This window comes from Neltuma alba, unplaced genomic scaffold (assembly GCF_004799145.2).
Source record: "Neltuma alba isolate B1F8T4 unplaced genomic scaffold, ASM479914v2 tig00005275_pilon, whole genome shotgun sequence".
Taxonomy (NCBI): domain Eukaryota; kingdom Viridiplantae; phylum Streptophyta; class Magnoliopsida; order Fabales; family Fabaceae; genus Neltuma; species Neltuma alba.
The window spans coordinates 267883-279820 of NW_021634044.1; the positions used below are offsets into that span (position 1 = coordinate 267883).

The 11938-nt window shown below is 38.6% G+C and overlaps 2 protein-coding genes and 1 long non-coding RNA gene across 6 annotated transcripts; 2 read left to right on the forward strand and 1 right to left on the reverse strand.

The window, feature by feature from the left end:
• Positions 1-2732: 2732 nt before the first annotated feature.
• Positions 2733-4911, reverse strand: LOC114747308 (pentatricopeptide repeat-containing protein At4g38150-like). Its single transcript, XM_028935622.1, has one exon. The coding sequence runs from the start codon at positions 4831-4833 to the stop codon at positions 3895-3897; it is 939 nt and encodes a 312-aa protein (XP_028791455.1). The 5' UTR covers positions 4834-4911; the 3' UTR covers positions 2733-3894.
• A 526-nt stretch (positions 4912-5437) lies between these two features.
• LOC114747289 (pentatricopeptide repeat-containing protein At1g33350-like) lies at positions 5438-6730 on the forward strand. Its single transcript, XM_028935591.1, has one exon. It carries the CDS (start codon positions 5438-5440, stop codon positions 6686-6688), a length of 1251 nt encoding a protein of 416 aa, XP_028791424.1. The 3' UTR covers positions 6689-6730.
• Positions 6731-7716: 986 nt separating this feature from the next.
• LOC114747310 (uncharacterized) lies at positions 7717-10825 on the forward strand. Of its 4 annotated transcripts, none has more exons than XR_003740366.1 (5): positions 7717-7831; positions 8259-8402; positions 8520-8573; positions 9201-9294; positions 10596-10825. It is a non-coding gene; the product is annotated as an uncharacterized LOC114747310 (long non-coding RNA). The 4 variants fall into 4 exon arrangements; XR_003740368.1 differs by lacking the exon at positions 10596-10825 and adding an exon at positions 9692-9886; XR_003740365.1 differs by lacking the exon at positions 10596-10825 and having other exon boundaries at positions 9201-9569.
• Positions 10826-11938: the final 1113 nt, after the last annotated feature.

Sequence of the window (11938 nt, forward strand, 5' to 3'; positions counted from 1 at the left end):
GAAGTACGTTCTCGCAGTGTTTGCTACCTGCCGCCTCCTCCATCTCCAGCTTCCTTCGCACTCTGACACTCCAGTCTCTCCTTCTCCTGTTCTCAGAATTGGAGTGAATACTTCCTGTTTCTTAGGTATTCAAGGGACCGAGGCTTCTGTTTTCAAGAGACAATGTCTTCTTAATAGGCGTTTCATCTATATACCCAGACGCCGTCCTCTGGGAACTATATAAAAGAGCTACACAGCAGGTGCTACCACCCACCCCCTTTCGTTCCAATTTCTGACAACAAGTCCCACTTTAACACGTTCTGAGAGCTCACCTCGGTAACAGGGTGGCGGAAATTTTAAGAGCGGGGCTAAGCCTAAGCTAGCTTTGTTCCTCCTTCTTCAATTGCGACGCCCAATTCTTCCGTTCTGAGTGAAGAAGCGTTCAAGGGCTTAGGTCGGGGTTTTCTCCACAAAGACCCTTTGGATGATGTTTATTGAAAACGATGACTACGTTATGACGCTGAAACCGAGGCTTCTTCAGCTGTTGTCAACGAGGAGGAGCTCGACATCTCCAAGCTGGACTTGCCTTCGCGCCTTGTGGAGTCACTCCAGCAACGCGGGATTAGTCATCTTTTCCCCCATTCAGGTGTTGTTCTTTATTTCTCCATTGATACTATATCGTTCTTTCTTTTTAGCGGGATTTTTTTTTCAAGGGCCAGCGTAACTTTATCGTTAATATTCTTCTTTACACGAAGAAGCGGAGTTGGGCGGTGAGTCACCCAATATTCTAGTTCTAGTGTTATACAGATGTGAACCCTACATTTTGATAGCTTGCTATGTTCACATGAAGATGTTCATTACAATTCATAGTTTCTGGTAAATCTTGTAGCCCAGAAGCCTCCTCATCTTCCTCTAAATAAACTCCATTCCCATAGTTTATAAATAAATTAGAATTATTCCACTTCAAATAAATTTGTAACAAGGAATCTACAATTTGTGATCAGAGAGCTGTTTTAGTGCCGGCCCTCGAAGGTCGAGATCTTATTGCCCGAGCGAAGACTGGAACTGGAAAGACATTGGCATTTGGGATTCCAATTATTAAAGGGCTCATGACGATGAACAAAGAACCTCCCAGAGGTACTCACATCATTATTCATTCCATTATAAGCCTATAATTTCAGACTCAATCCATGCCTATCATGCATGCACTTTCTGGTTTCTTGCAGACGATCTGGTCGTCTTCCCAAAGCATTAGTCCTTGCACCTACCAGGGAGTTAGCAAAGCAAGTGGAGAAAGAGATAAAAGAATCTGCACCCTATTTGAGCACGGTTTGTGTTTATGGGGGTGTTTCTTATGTTACACAACAAAATGCACTTTCTCGCGTGGTGTTGATGTAGTGGTTGGAACACCTGGTAGAATAATTGATCTAATAAACGGGAAGAGTCTTAAACTGAGTGAAGTTAAGTATTTGGTCCTTGATGAGGCTGATCAGATGCTTGCTGTGGGGTTAGGAGGAGTAGAATTAATTTTGGAGAAACTACCATCTGAACGGCAGAGCATGCTTTTTTCTGCACCATGCCTACCTGGGTGAAGAAACTTGCCAGAAAATATTTGGGACGATCCATTGACAAGTGATTTGGTAAAGTGTACTTGTGTTTTTGCCTTAATTTTAAATGTACTTATAAGAATGGTGCAGATTATTTATGTCCTCTGTTTCATATCCGTTTCAAAACTTCTCCAAACTTCATCAGTAATCCTGACCCTATGTGGTTTAAGGCAGTTATTTGCATATTATGTCTGATTTTTGGCAGAATGAAAGTTAAAGTATGATTTTGATGCTCTTTATCTGGAAAGAGAGTACTGATTGTGACACAGTTTTTTTTTTTTTTTACTTTACTCAACAGGTTGGTGAAGAGGAGGAAAACTTTGCGAAGGGACAAACTTCATGCAATATCAGCCACTGCCACTTCTAAGCGGACAATGCTTTCTGATCTCATAACTGTAAGATCTGGCTGATTTGCTGTTTTTTACCTCCCTTATTAAATCTTTGTTGTTCGGGCTCTATTCTCTCTTAAACATATCAAAGGCATCCTCAATAAACGTCTAGATATCTAACTTTTTTACATATATTCCTTTTAAATTTCTCGCCAACTTGAACTCCTTAATAATGTTTTTATTTTAATGACCTCATTTGTTGTAAATTCAAATATACTAGATTAACTAGATTAATTATTTTCTATTTTAATTAAAATGCTAATGTTTGTTTATGTTGTCGTTTATCATGTCAATTAGGTTTATGCAAAGTGGGTGGAAAGCAAGAAACAGCGGAGGCTTTGTGAATTTGGTGGTTCAAATCGAAGGTGGTCGAAGTTCTAGAGCTGGCAATAGCTGGTCTCAAAGGGCAAGAAGCGACGATGGGGATTTGGCTAATTGGAGGTAGAAGATCAAGCAGGTCTTCATCGTCAGACAGGTATGACTTCTCCTGACATTTTAGTTTGCCCCTTCTGAAGGGATGTTTTATTTTGTACCTCTCGTGGAAGGCATTCCCTTTGCCTGATAAATGTGTTGTCCTCAAACTATACAAGGAAAAGTGTCTGGAAGAAAGACTGGGGGTTGGGTTTAGGAATTATGGTTGAGAAGATGGATAACATACTTGTTTCTCTGCTTAGAATTCTGTTGTTGTTTGGTAATTTTCTTCTTAAGACCCAGTAAGACCTATATTTGGCTGATATGTTATTGATTGCATTGCAGGGCCTTTGGAGGGGCTTGTTTTAACTGTGGCCAGTCTGGACACCGCGCATCTGAATGTCCCAACAAATTCGGCTTCTAAAATTTATGGTTTCATCATCTATGGGCCACCATGTTTCTCAGACTTGAGCTGCCGCAGGTGGCGGCAACCTAATGGGCTCAGGAAATTAAAAAATGCTTCACTGAAAGGACGACAGAAATAACGTTAATATGCCGTCATTGTCACCATACGGGTCTCCATTTTTGGCCTTGGAGTTCGTTCCCTCTCACCCGGGATGTAAAAGTTATCATTTGTATTGATTTTGTGATATTTAGCAAGAACAGCAATTATGTACGCCCCCGTGTTTCCTCCCCAGTTAATTTGTTACTAATATGTAATCTATTTCAAACTCGGTTCAGAAAACAATTGGAATGTATGAGCCAATACAAGCTGGTATGATTGGCTGAAAGGTTTTGGATAAGACTAGCACTTTGAATGAGTTCGAATCCATTTGGGGTCATCAAAATCTGCATTGGTTCGCAATCTGTGTACCCAAGGGTAATGGTTTACAATTGTTTTAGGGATATTTATAAGTTATTTACCAATAAACCCTTCATCTACAATGGAATCCATTTTCTTTCTTTCTTTCTGTTTTTTTGAAGTACGAGTCACACTTTTCTTAATTGGACCCATTTTTTCTTGAGAGCCAGGAACTTGAATGAATGGATGATGATATACAAAGGCATCTCACATGTTTCCATGTCTAGGTTCGGACTAGCAGTCTCATTTTTGGCGAATCAAACTTGCATTTTGGATGAGCAGCTCGAAAATGGAATAGATAAGAGTATGAAACATAAATACACATTATTAAGTATAATGATACAATTTTTTCTTTCATTCAAAAGGCGGGATTCGTATTGAGTGCTTTCCATCGTTCCATGAGAAGTAGGCGTAGCAGATGTTAAGAATAAGAACCATGCGGCCAAGTTGGTCAAAATTTTGTCGCATTTAAACGCTTTCCGACCTGGGATCGGATGAATGAAAGTAACTTAAACAAGGTTCCCCGCTGTAAATCAACAAAACCATGCGTACAAGACAAAGGATCCAGAAAACAAGACCGCAGACGACACAATTCTCATCTCATCCCAAATATTACGCACCGTCACCATAGCTAGCTGCTAGCCATTTACCTGCCAAAAAGAATACTCAAGACGGTTCTGAAAATGGGACCCCTCTTGCTACTCAGAACTTCCCTCACAGCCTTCTCGTCAGCGACAAATCCTTTAGTCTTCATTTGCTCCAAAAAGTGTGTGGCCTCTTCCGCTTTGTCATCTCTAGCCAATGCCTCAAACACGGCCGTGTAAGTCACAGCATTGGGTTTCATGCCCTTTTCCATCATTTCCAACATATATTTCTTGGCATCTCCCAAAAACTTGGAATCAGAAGCAAGTCCCTTAATAAGAACAGTGTAGGTATAAGCATTGGGAGACACCCCAGAAGCAAGCATGCGCATATAAACTTTGAGGGCCTCCTTGGGCTGACCAGCATTGGCATAGGCCTCGATGATAGCCGTGTGAGCCACCACGTCGGGCATTTGACCTTTGTCTTTTATCTGACCGAACAGCTCCAAAGCCTCGTGAGTGAGACCGTCTTTGGACAATGCGTCGAACATCTTGACTGCGTGATTTAGCAACCCGTCGCCGCTTCTCATGTTGTGAAAGATCTCTTGCAAATCTTTTGGATCCTTGGGCTCTTCAATCGCCGGCTTTTTATTGAAGGGGTCATAAGGCGGTGGTAGCTTCTTGTTCTTGTTAGCTTCTTTCTGGGCATCTTCAGAGTCGTCCTCATTTTCACCCTCAGAATCGGATAGAGAAAAATTGACCTTGGTGTCGACCTTCTTCTTGGCGGGATTTGCTTCAGAGCTACAAAATAACCTAGGACTAGGGTTATTGAAGTTCGCGATTTTAAGGAAAGTATATTCAGAGGAAGGTAGAGGCAATGTAGAAAATCTGCATGGGAGGCGCCTAAAGAAGAAAGAGCAGGCAGAGGAGATATTGCTGCGGTTATTGGCGAAGATTAGAGCACCACATAAAGCGGAGGTGGTGGCTTTTACCCTGAAAGCCATTGATATGCTTTCCTTGCCGCCGTCAGGTGCTTCCTCTTCCCATGTTGCTTCGATATCTAAATTCTAATGCTTCTCGAAGATTCGTTCGTATCCCGGACGCCGAGTATTATTAATATACACATTTCATAACTTGTAAAATAATAATAAAACTAATTTCACATTGATGATCCCTCGATTCTAATCGTTCAGCGCTTACTGTCGGATAAAAAGGATTAAAAATTTTTGGTAGGATGATTTTATGGAAATGTTTCAATTGGATTATGCGGATAACGGCATGTAATTAAAATTAGTTAAAAACTTTTACTTTACCAAGAAAATAGTGTAATCTTCCGAAAATATTAGGCCAACTTGCATTCTCAATTCTCTGCTTCTCTCTACCGGTACATCATAACAGCTCAAAGACTTCAGCCGTAAAATGTTCACAACAAGTCCTGGGTCCTCCTCCTCAGTTCCGAATCAGACTCGACCTGCACTTCCCACGCAAGATCCCACCCTCTCTTAACCCATGTTTCAGCCTCCATCACCGTACACCAGCCCACCTTCGCAGAAAATTCCCTAATCCCCCTCCCTTGGCAATCTCTCTGTGTCGTCGTTTGTTGGAAATATGAGTTCGTGGGCAGCAGCTTTGAGAAATGCCTCCTCTCCTCGGAAAGCACTACATTTATATGCTCACATGCACCGCAACGCGGTTCATTTTGATAGTTTCTGCATTCTCTTCACCTTAAAATCTTGTACTTCTCTGCAGAACGCCGCCATTACTCGTCACCTTCATGCCCATATCGTGAAGCTTGGCTTTAGCTCTCACGTCTATGTAGCAACATCTCTCCTGAATGCCTACATTGCTGTTTCCTTTCCGGATGCTTGCCTATTGTTCGACGAAATGCCCGAGAAAAGCATAATATCGTGGAACTCGATGATTACCGGATATTCAAGGTTAGGGGATATCCCAGGAGCACGGTCAGTGTTCGATGAAATGCCGCACTGGGACGTGGCTTCGTGGTCTGCCATGATTGCTGCTTACGCGAATAATGGATATTATCAACCAGGTTTATCACTCTTTCGAAGTATGGTGGCGGGTGGGAGATTTAGACCGGATGAAATCACTGCCAATTCAGTTTTATCAGTTTGTGCCCACATGGGCGCTCTTGGATTATTAGCCGGGAAATCTGTTCATGGTTTCATGGTGAAGAATGGATGGGACTTGAGTGTGGAATTAGGTACCGTTCTAGTTAACATGTATGCTAAATGTGGGTTTTTGAAATTTGCTTCCCAAGTTTTTGCACTGATGCAAGAAAGAAATGTCATATCTTGGACTTCACTGATCTGCGGCTTCGCCCAGCATGGGTACAACGAAGAAGCATTAACCATATTTGAGAAGATGCAGCTAGCGGGAATCAGACCCAATGAACTGACTTTCACAGGAGTGCTCAGTGCTTGTGTTCACGCTGGGTCAGTCGGGGAGGGACGTGAGTATTTCAAGATGATCGAAAGGCACGGGCTAGAACCAAGGATCCAACATTATGGATGCATGGTTGATCTGCTTGGGAAAGCAGGGAAGCTAGAGGAAGCTTACGAGGTGATCAGAGCAATGAAGCTTGAACCAAACGTCGTCGTGTGGGGATCTTTCTTGTCGGCTTGCAAGGAGCACGGGCAGTTTGAGATGGCTGAGAGAGTGATTGGGCAGGTCTTGAGGATGGTAAAACCAGAAAATGATGGAGGGATGTACACGCTCATATGTGATTTGTATGTTTTGGGGCAGAAGAGGGAAGAGGCTGAAAGGTTGAGGAAATTGATGATTGATTCCAACGTGAGGAAGTCCAGGGGCTCTAGTTTTGTCAGAACCTTGCTCGGATAGTCCTCTCATTTTTATCCCATCCTCAGTACATATTAAACTACTCATCCGGTCTTAAATATAAAATCTTTATACATACTAATATAAGGTTCTTATATTTAGAACCAGAGGAGTACTACCTTAGATCTTAAATATAAAAACTAGTTAATTAATTTGAATAGATTAAGAAAATAAGTTATGTTAGTTATTTATAATAAATAGTTGTTATCTTTTCTAAAATATCACTACTCATCAAATGTATTGGTTAGAACTACCATTATAAAAAAGACTATCTTAAAAAAAATACATAAATAAAAGACAAAGTAGATTAAAGTCTTATAATTAAAATCAAAATAAAAATCAAATAAAATCTTATATTAAAGACTAGAAATAATAGTAAATACTGTTATTTTAATTTTTTTTTATTATTTGATGATGTGGCTATTAATTTATCCTTCTTCTATTTATACTTTATTTATATATTCCTTCTCTTATATTAATTCATGGAAAGTTTTTGAAGGTAATGATAGAGTTCCAATCAACTTTCAAATCCATCAATACAAACCTTTGAAAATCTTTTAAGGATTCTTATAATTTGTTTTTTTAATGAAATCTGCATAATCTTGAAGATGCCAATTTTTCCTTTGTCCTTCGTGCTTGTCGCATGCTCCCCATTTGTCTTCAAACACAAGTCAAAGCTCACAAAATTTCTTTGCCCGTGTGAACACCACTTGGCCTTTCCGTTTAAAATTTTTTTTTTTTTCAACTTTTAGATTAATATATTTTAATAATTGATATTTTAATTTTTATAAATTATTTATAAAATTTTTAAAAATATTAAGTGTGGTTGCAAACCATTAAAATTAAATTTTAATAAAATTTTTAATTTATTATTTATTTATTAAAAAAATTTAAATCTTAATTATTAAAATATTAATTTAACATTTAAAAAAATAGAAAAGAAAGAGAATGAAGAAGAAAGATGAGAGGTTTCCGCGCCATGTACGGGATTTCTCGTCCGGAGAACCCTCAAGTAAATAGCCACTCTGGCGGGTTAAAGCCCAGTCAATCAGTTTCAATTTTCAAATCGAGGTCACATTTTTCGCTCTATACTCTGCTCCCGCTCCGCATTTGTCGACTCCTGCGATTACTTACCCTAGCTTCTAGGTTCGGTTTCTCCCACTGTCTCCTTAGTTTTCTTCTGCAAATGTAATTGTCATGTTATTCTTCTCCATCTGTTTTATTTTACTTCTAATTTCGAATTTCGAATTTCGAATCTACCATTGTGGATTCCTTTCTTTTCTTCTTTTTCAATACTTGCTCGGTAACCAGCATTGCCAGTCTCGTTGGAGAGATTTCAAATGTTAAATACTCAAAATTATGAGCTCGCTGATGTTCGGCCGTAACTGATCATGGTTCTGAAACGAGCCTTCTATCCTGTCGACTTTTAGATCGCAATGAAAAATTTAGATTTATATCACAATCGATTAGCATTCTGTTTTTTTTTTTTTTTGTGTTTATTATATCTCATACACTTCAGTTTTGCTTCGAGCTCGTTAGGGCTAGGATGCTCATGTCAAGATTTGTGTGTCAGATCTTTTGCTCTTCATCCCCGCTCTCATGTATTTTACGAATAGGGCGTAGGCTGTTGAGTGATCAAATATGGCAGAACTGAGCTTGGGTATTCTTATTGATGTTGTTGATGAGGAATGGATGAGAGATACACTTCCTGATGATGGTATGTTCTTACCCTGTTTGGGATATAAGCTCCTGTGGTTACAAACATAACGAAGCATGTCTCCGTTATAGTCGTTTGAGCTTGATGTATAAGCGACTCAACCTATCGTTCTTACAGATCTTCCACTGCCTCCAACACTGATAGTGCGAACAGATGATACTGAGGAATCGAGTATGTTATCCTAAATCTTAATTGAGTCATGTTGTTTATTATTACTTTCGGTTAATCTGAGTAGATCAGAAAAGTTTGCTAAGCTAATTGTTCGTAATAAATGTGTTATTTTTCCTAAAATACCATTGTTAATTATGTATATTAGCTAGATCTATCATTTAATAAAACTTTTAATATGGGTAATTATTAAAAAAAAAAAAATAGATAGATAAATATGAGAGATAAAATGGATTGAATTTTTATATTTAAGATCAAATTAAAAATCAAATTAATTCATATATGAAGGATGGAAGTTAGTATTTATATAGTATTTTATGGATAAACTCTTTCTTCAATTCCATCAAAAATGTAAAATCTTTTTAAAATCGCAACGCTTGCATCAGTTTTCTACGATTGCAAGGTAACTTACATGTTTGTTAGTCTGTAAAATCTCGTGACGCAACAGGAGGGGAAATAGAAAGAGGGAAAAAAATGAAATTGTTTCTTGCTAAACATGTCCAGATTGGGAAATTGCATCTTTGGACAACCTTACGTGAAACAAATTACTGAGGTTATAATAATTGTACACCTTTTATTGGAGATTTGTATCCGGTTCTCTTCTTGACACATTGCTTTGCTGTTAACCAGACCAGGAGACTCAACAAGCCAATGCGGATTCTTGGCATGATCTTGCCATGGGCCCAGAATAGAAACCTTATTTTTCTGAGTGTCGTGCTTGGCGGTAAGTAGATGGTGTTTTCTGTATTTTTGTGTCATATCATCCGCTTTGTGCTTCTATCAAGTCTAATGTTGAATTCCTAGTTTTTGTTTTGTTGTACTTATAGAAGGAATGTTAATGAGATATCAACTTAACTTGGTGGCCTCTTGAGCTATCTCATTTATTTTATATGATCTAGGGTACATATGGTGCATCCTACTAGCACTTATGATAGATTTATATCCATGCACTTTGTTCTAAAGATGAAAAATGGCATATTGATTAGTGGTCAACCCGGACGTAAGATGATCCTTATCATAAGAAATTCACAGGCTAGTAATTTCTAGTGCTGCTTATGTTGATTTTAGATTACGGCACTCAGGTCCGAGTTGCAGCTAACACGCTGCCTCTGTAAATCTAGGTCCTTAACATTTTCAATCCCATATCGAGGAAGTTGATGAAAATGATTCGGTGTCCAGCTTAGTCAGGTTGACAGGAACATTCTACTTTTGTTCATTTCCAACTTGGTTGGATCTAGAATATTTTAGCTTTCACAGCTTTGCATTCTGAGAAGTACAAGTTTCACATTTAACGTGCTTTACTGTTATTTTCCTTCATCCGGGCCGTTAATCCAACAAGTATAACATGTAGACTAATATACACTTTCTTTATATGGATCATTTAGTTTTCTTCAATATGATTTTTAAGAGCGCGCGCGCACACACATATATATGAACACAGTTTGCAATTTGAGCTGCGCAATGGTTCATAACTTCTGGCCTTAAAAAAATAATTCTAACCAGCTTGCAGAAAGTGGCAACCCTCGAACACTGAGGCCTTTCTGCTTGTGCAGCATTAATGCGTAGTAACATTGCGGTATTTTTTTTTTTGGGGGGGGGAATGTTTGGATAATGCATAGGACGGTTGCATCTATAGTGCATTAAAACTGTGGAGTACAAGTTACAAAAAGGTAAAAAATAAAGAAATCAGTTCTTCAGTGTTCTCGGATGCCTCGTCATAATGCATCAGACAACATATTGGCATAGCTACGGATGAAATTTCCAGTGCAGACGAGGGGGGAATGAACCTTCTTCGGAGAAATATATGTACTCTAGAAGCTTCTTGCGGCTACTATAATAGATTGCCTTCAATGGAATGCTTTATTTACAGACAAAAATAACTTAAACCACACAATCATCTCCCATGTGCAAATATCAAAAGGACAGTAAGAATACTAATCTTAGTGGAATAGAAGTTAGGGAGATGTATGCTTCTTGAATCATTCTTTCGTGGTTTATAAATTATCAATTTTAGTCCAAGTGCAGGATGGTTACTTCAAGATGAGAAGAGGGACAAATGAATGTGGCATTGAGAAATATGTGTTGACGTTGATGCTGATGGCGGTGCTTCTTCTCAATGTAAATTTATATGACCCAACCGGATTCTGGACGTGCATTAAACATGCCTTGACCAGAGTGTTGTGCTGTTATTGTAAGAACGTGAACAAAATGTGTGAAAATTTAAATTATGATCATGAAAGACTCTTGCATTATAAGCAGGGGATGAAGGGTGGTGACTAATCCGAGTTGCTGTTAAATCACTAAGAATCAGTAAAATCGCAGCAATGAGCCTAGAACTTCGAGCAAATGATGAACCCTCTAAATCTGCCCATGATGATGATGCTCAAATTGAATATGATGATTAATATATCAGGGCATACGATTTCCTCCCGGCAAAATGGAGGGTGGATAATTCGGGTAGATCAAAGAATGGGTCGCGTGGCATGTTATAATAATGGAGCCTGCTAAAAGAATGAAAGTGATGGACCAATGGGGATGGCTGACGGGGTTTTGTTTTTCCCCCGAATCACCTGTTTGTGGACCAGGGAAGGGGGAAATTTTCATTACATAGTTTGAAGATGGTGTGAGACGGGACCAAGCTAAAAGAAGGTATCCTTAATAGTAGTAAATGCTGGGAAATCATAGGCCACCGGGGTTCCTGGACATTCCACATCATCGTATAAGGGATATAAAAGGAGCAATTCGGGCCTCAGGGGTTAATGTTCATATAAAAATAAAAAAGGTTCATATAAAAATAACTTTCTGCTCAGAAAATTAAAAAAAAAAATCGGAGTAATGTGAATGGAACAGAATTCATGGGAGGTTGGATCCCCTGCGAATCTCAGATACAGGCTCATTTTGCGTTGTAGTCCAGATAATTCTAAAGACGTGATTTGATAATAATGATTTCAAGTTACAACGAGATAATGTTTGTCATTAAAAAATCAAAGGAAAATCCCGGCAAGATTGAGGTGGCTGCCCTCTCAAGCCTCAACGCCTCTCCCATACTTCCGTAAAATTATCTTTTGTTTTACTATTATTCTCAGCAACCAATCCTGCCGCCAATGACCAGTTGTCCTACGGTACTTGAGTGTTTTTTTTTTTTAATTACTCATGTGTGTTGTTGAATTCCTGCATTGGCATGTGCGTGTTAATTTGATTACATTAAAAAAAAAAACCTGCACATCACATTCGATTTTATTTTTTAGAAAAATATTCTAATTTTTTATATTTTCCCTTAATTGAAAAAATATCTCTTATTTTAAAAATTTACACAAATATTAATGGAAAAAAAACACGTTCTAAACAAATTATTTCATCAGGGCAAT

What these genes read in the sequence shown, in the direction of transcription:
- LOC114747308 (XM_028935622.1), bottom strand. Translation starts at nt 4,833, where the DNA reads ATGGCTTTCAGGGTAAAAGCCACCACCTCCGCTTTATGTGGTGCTCTA.
- LOC114747289 (XM_028935591.1), top strand. Translation starts at nt 5,438, where the DNA reads ATGAGTTCGTGGGCAGCAGCTTTGAGAAATGCCTCCTCTCCTCGGAAA.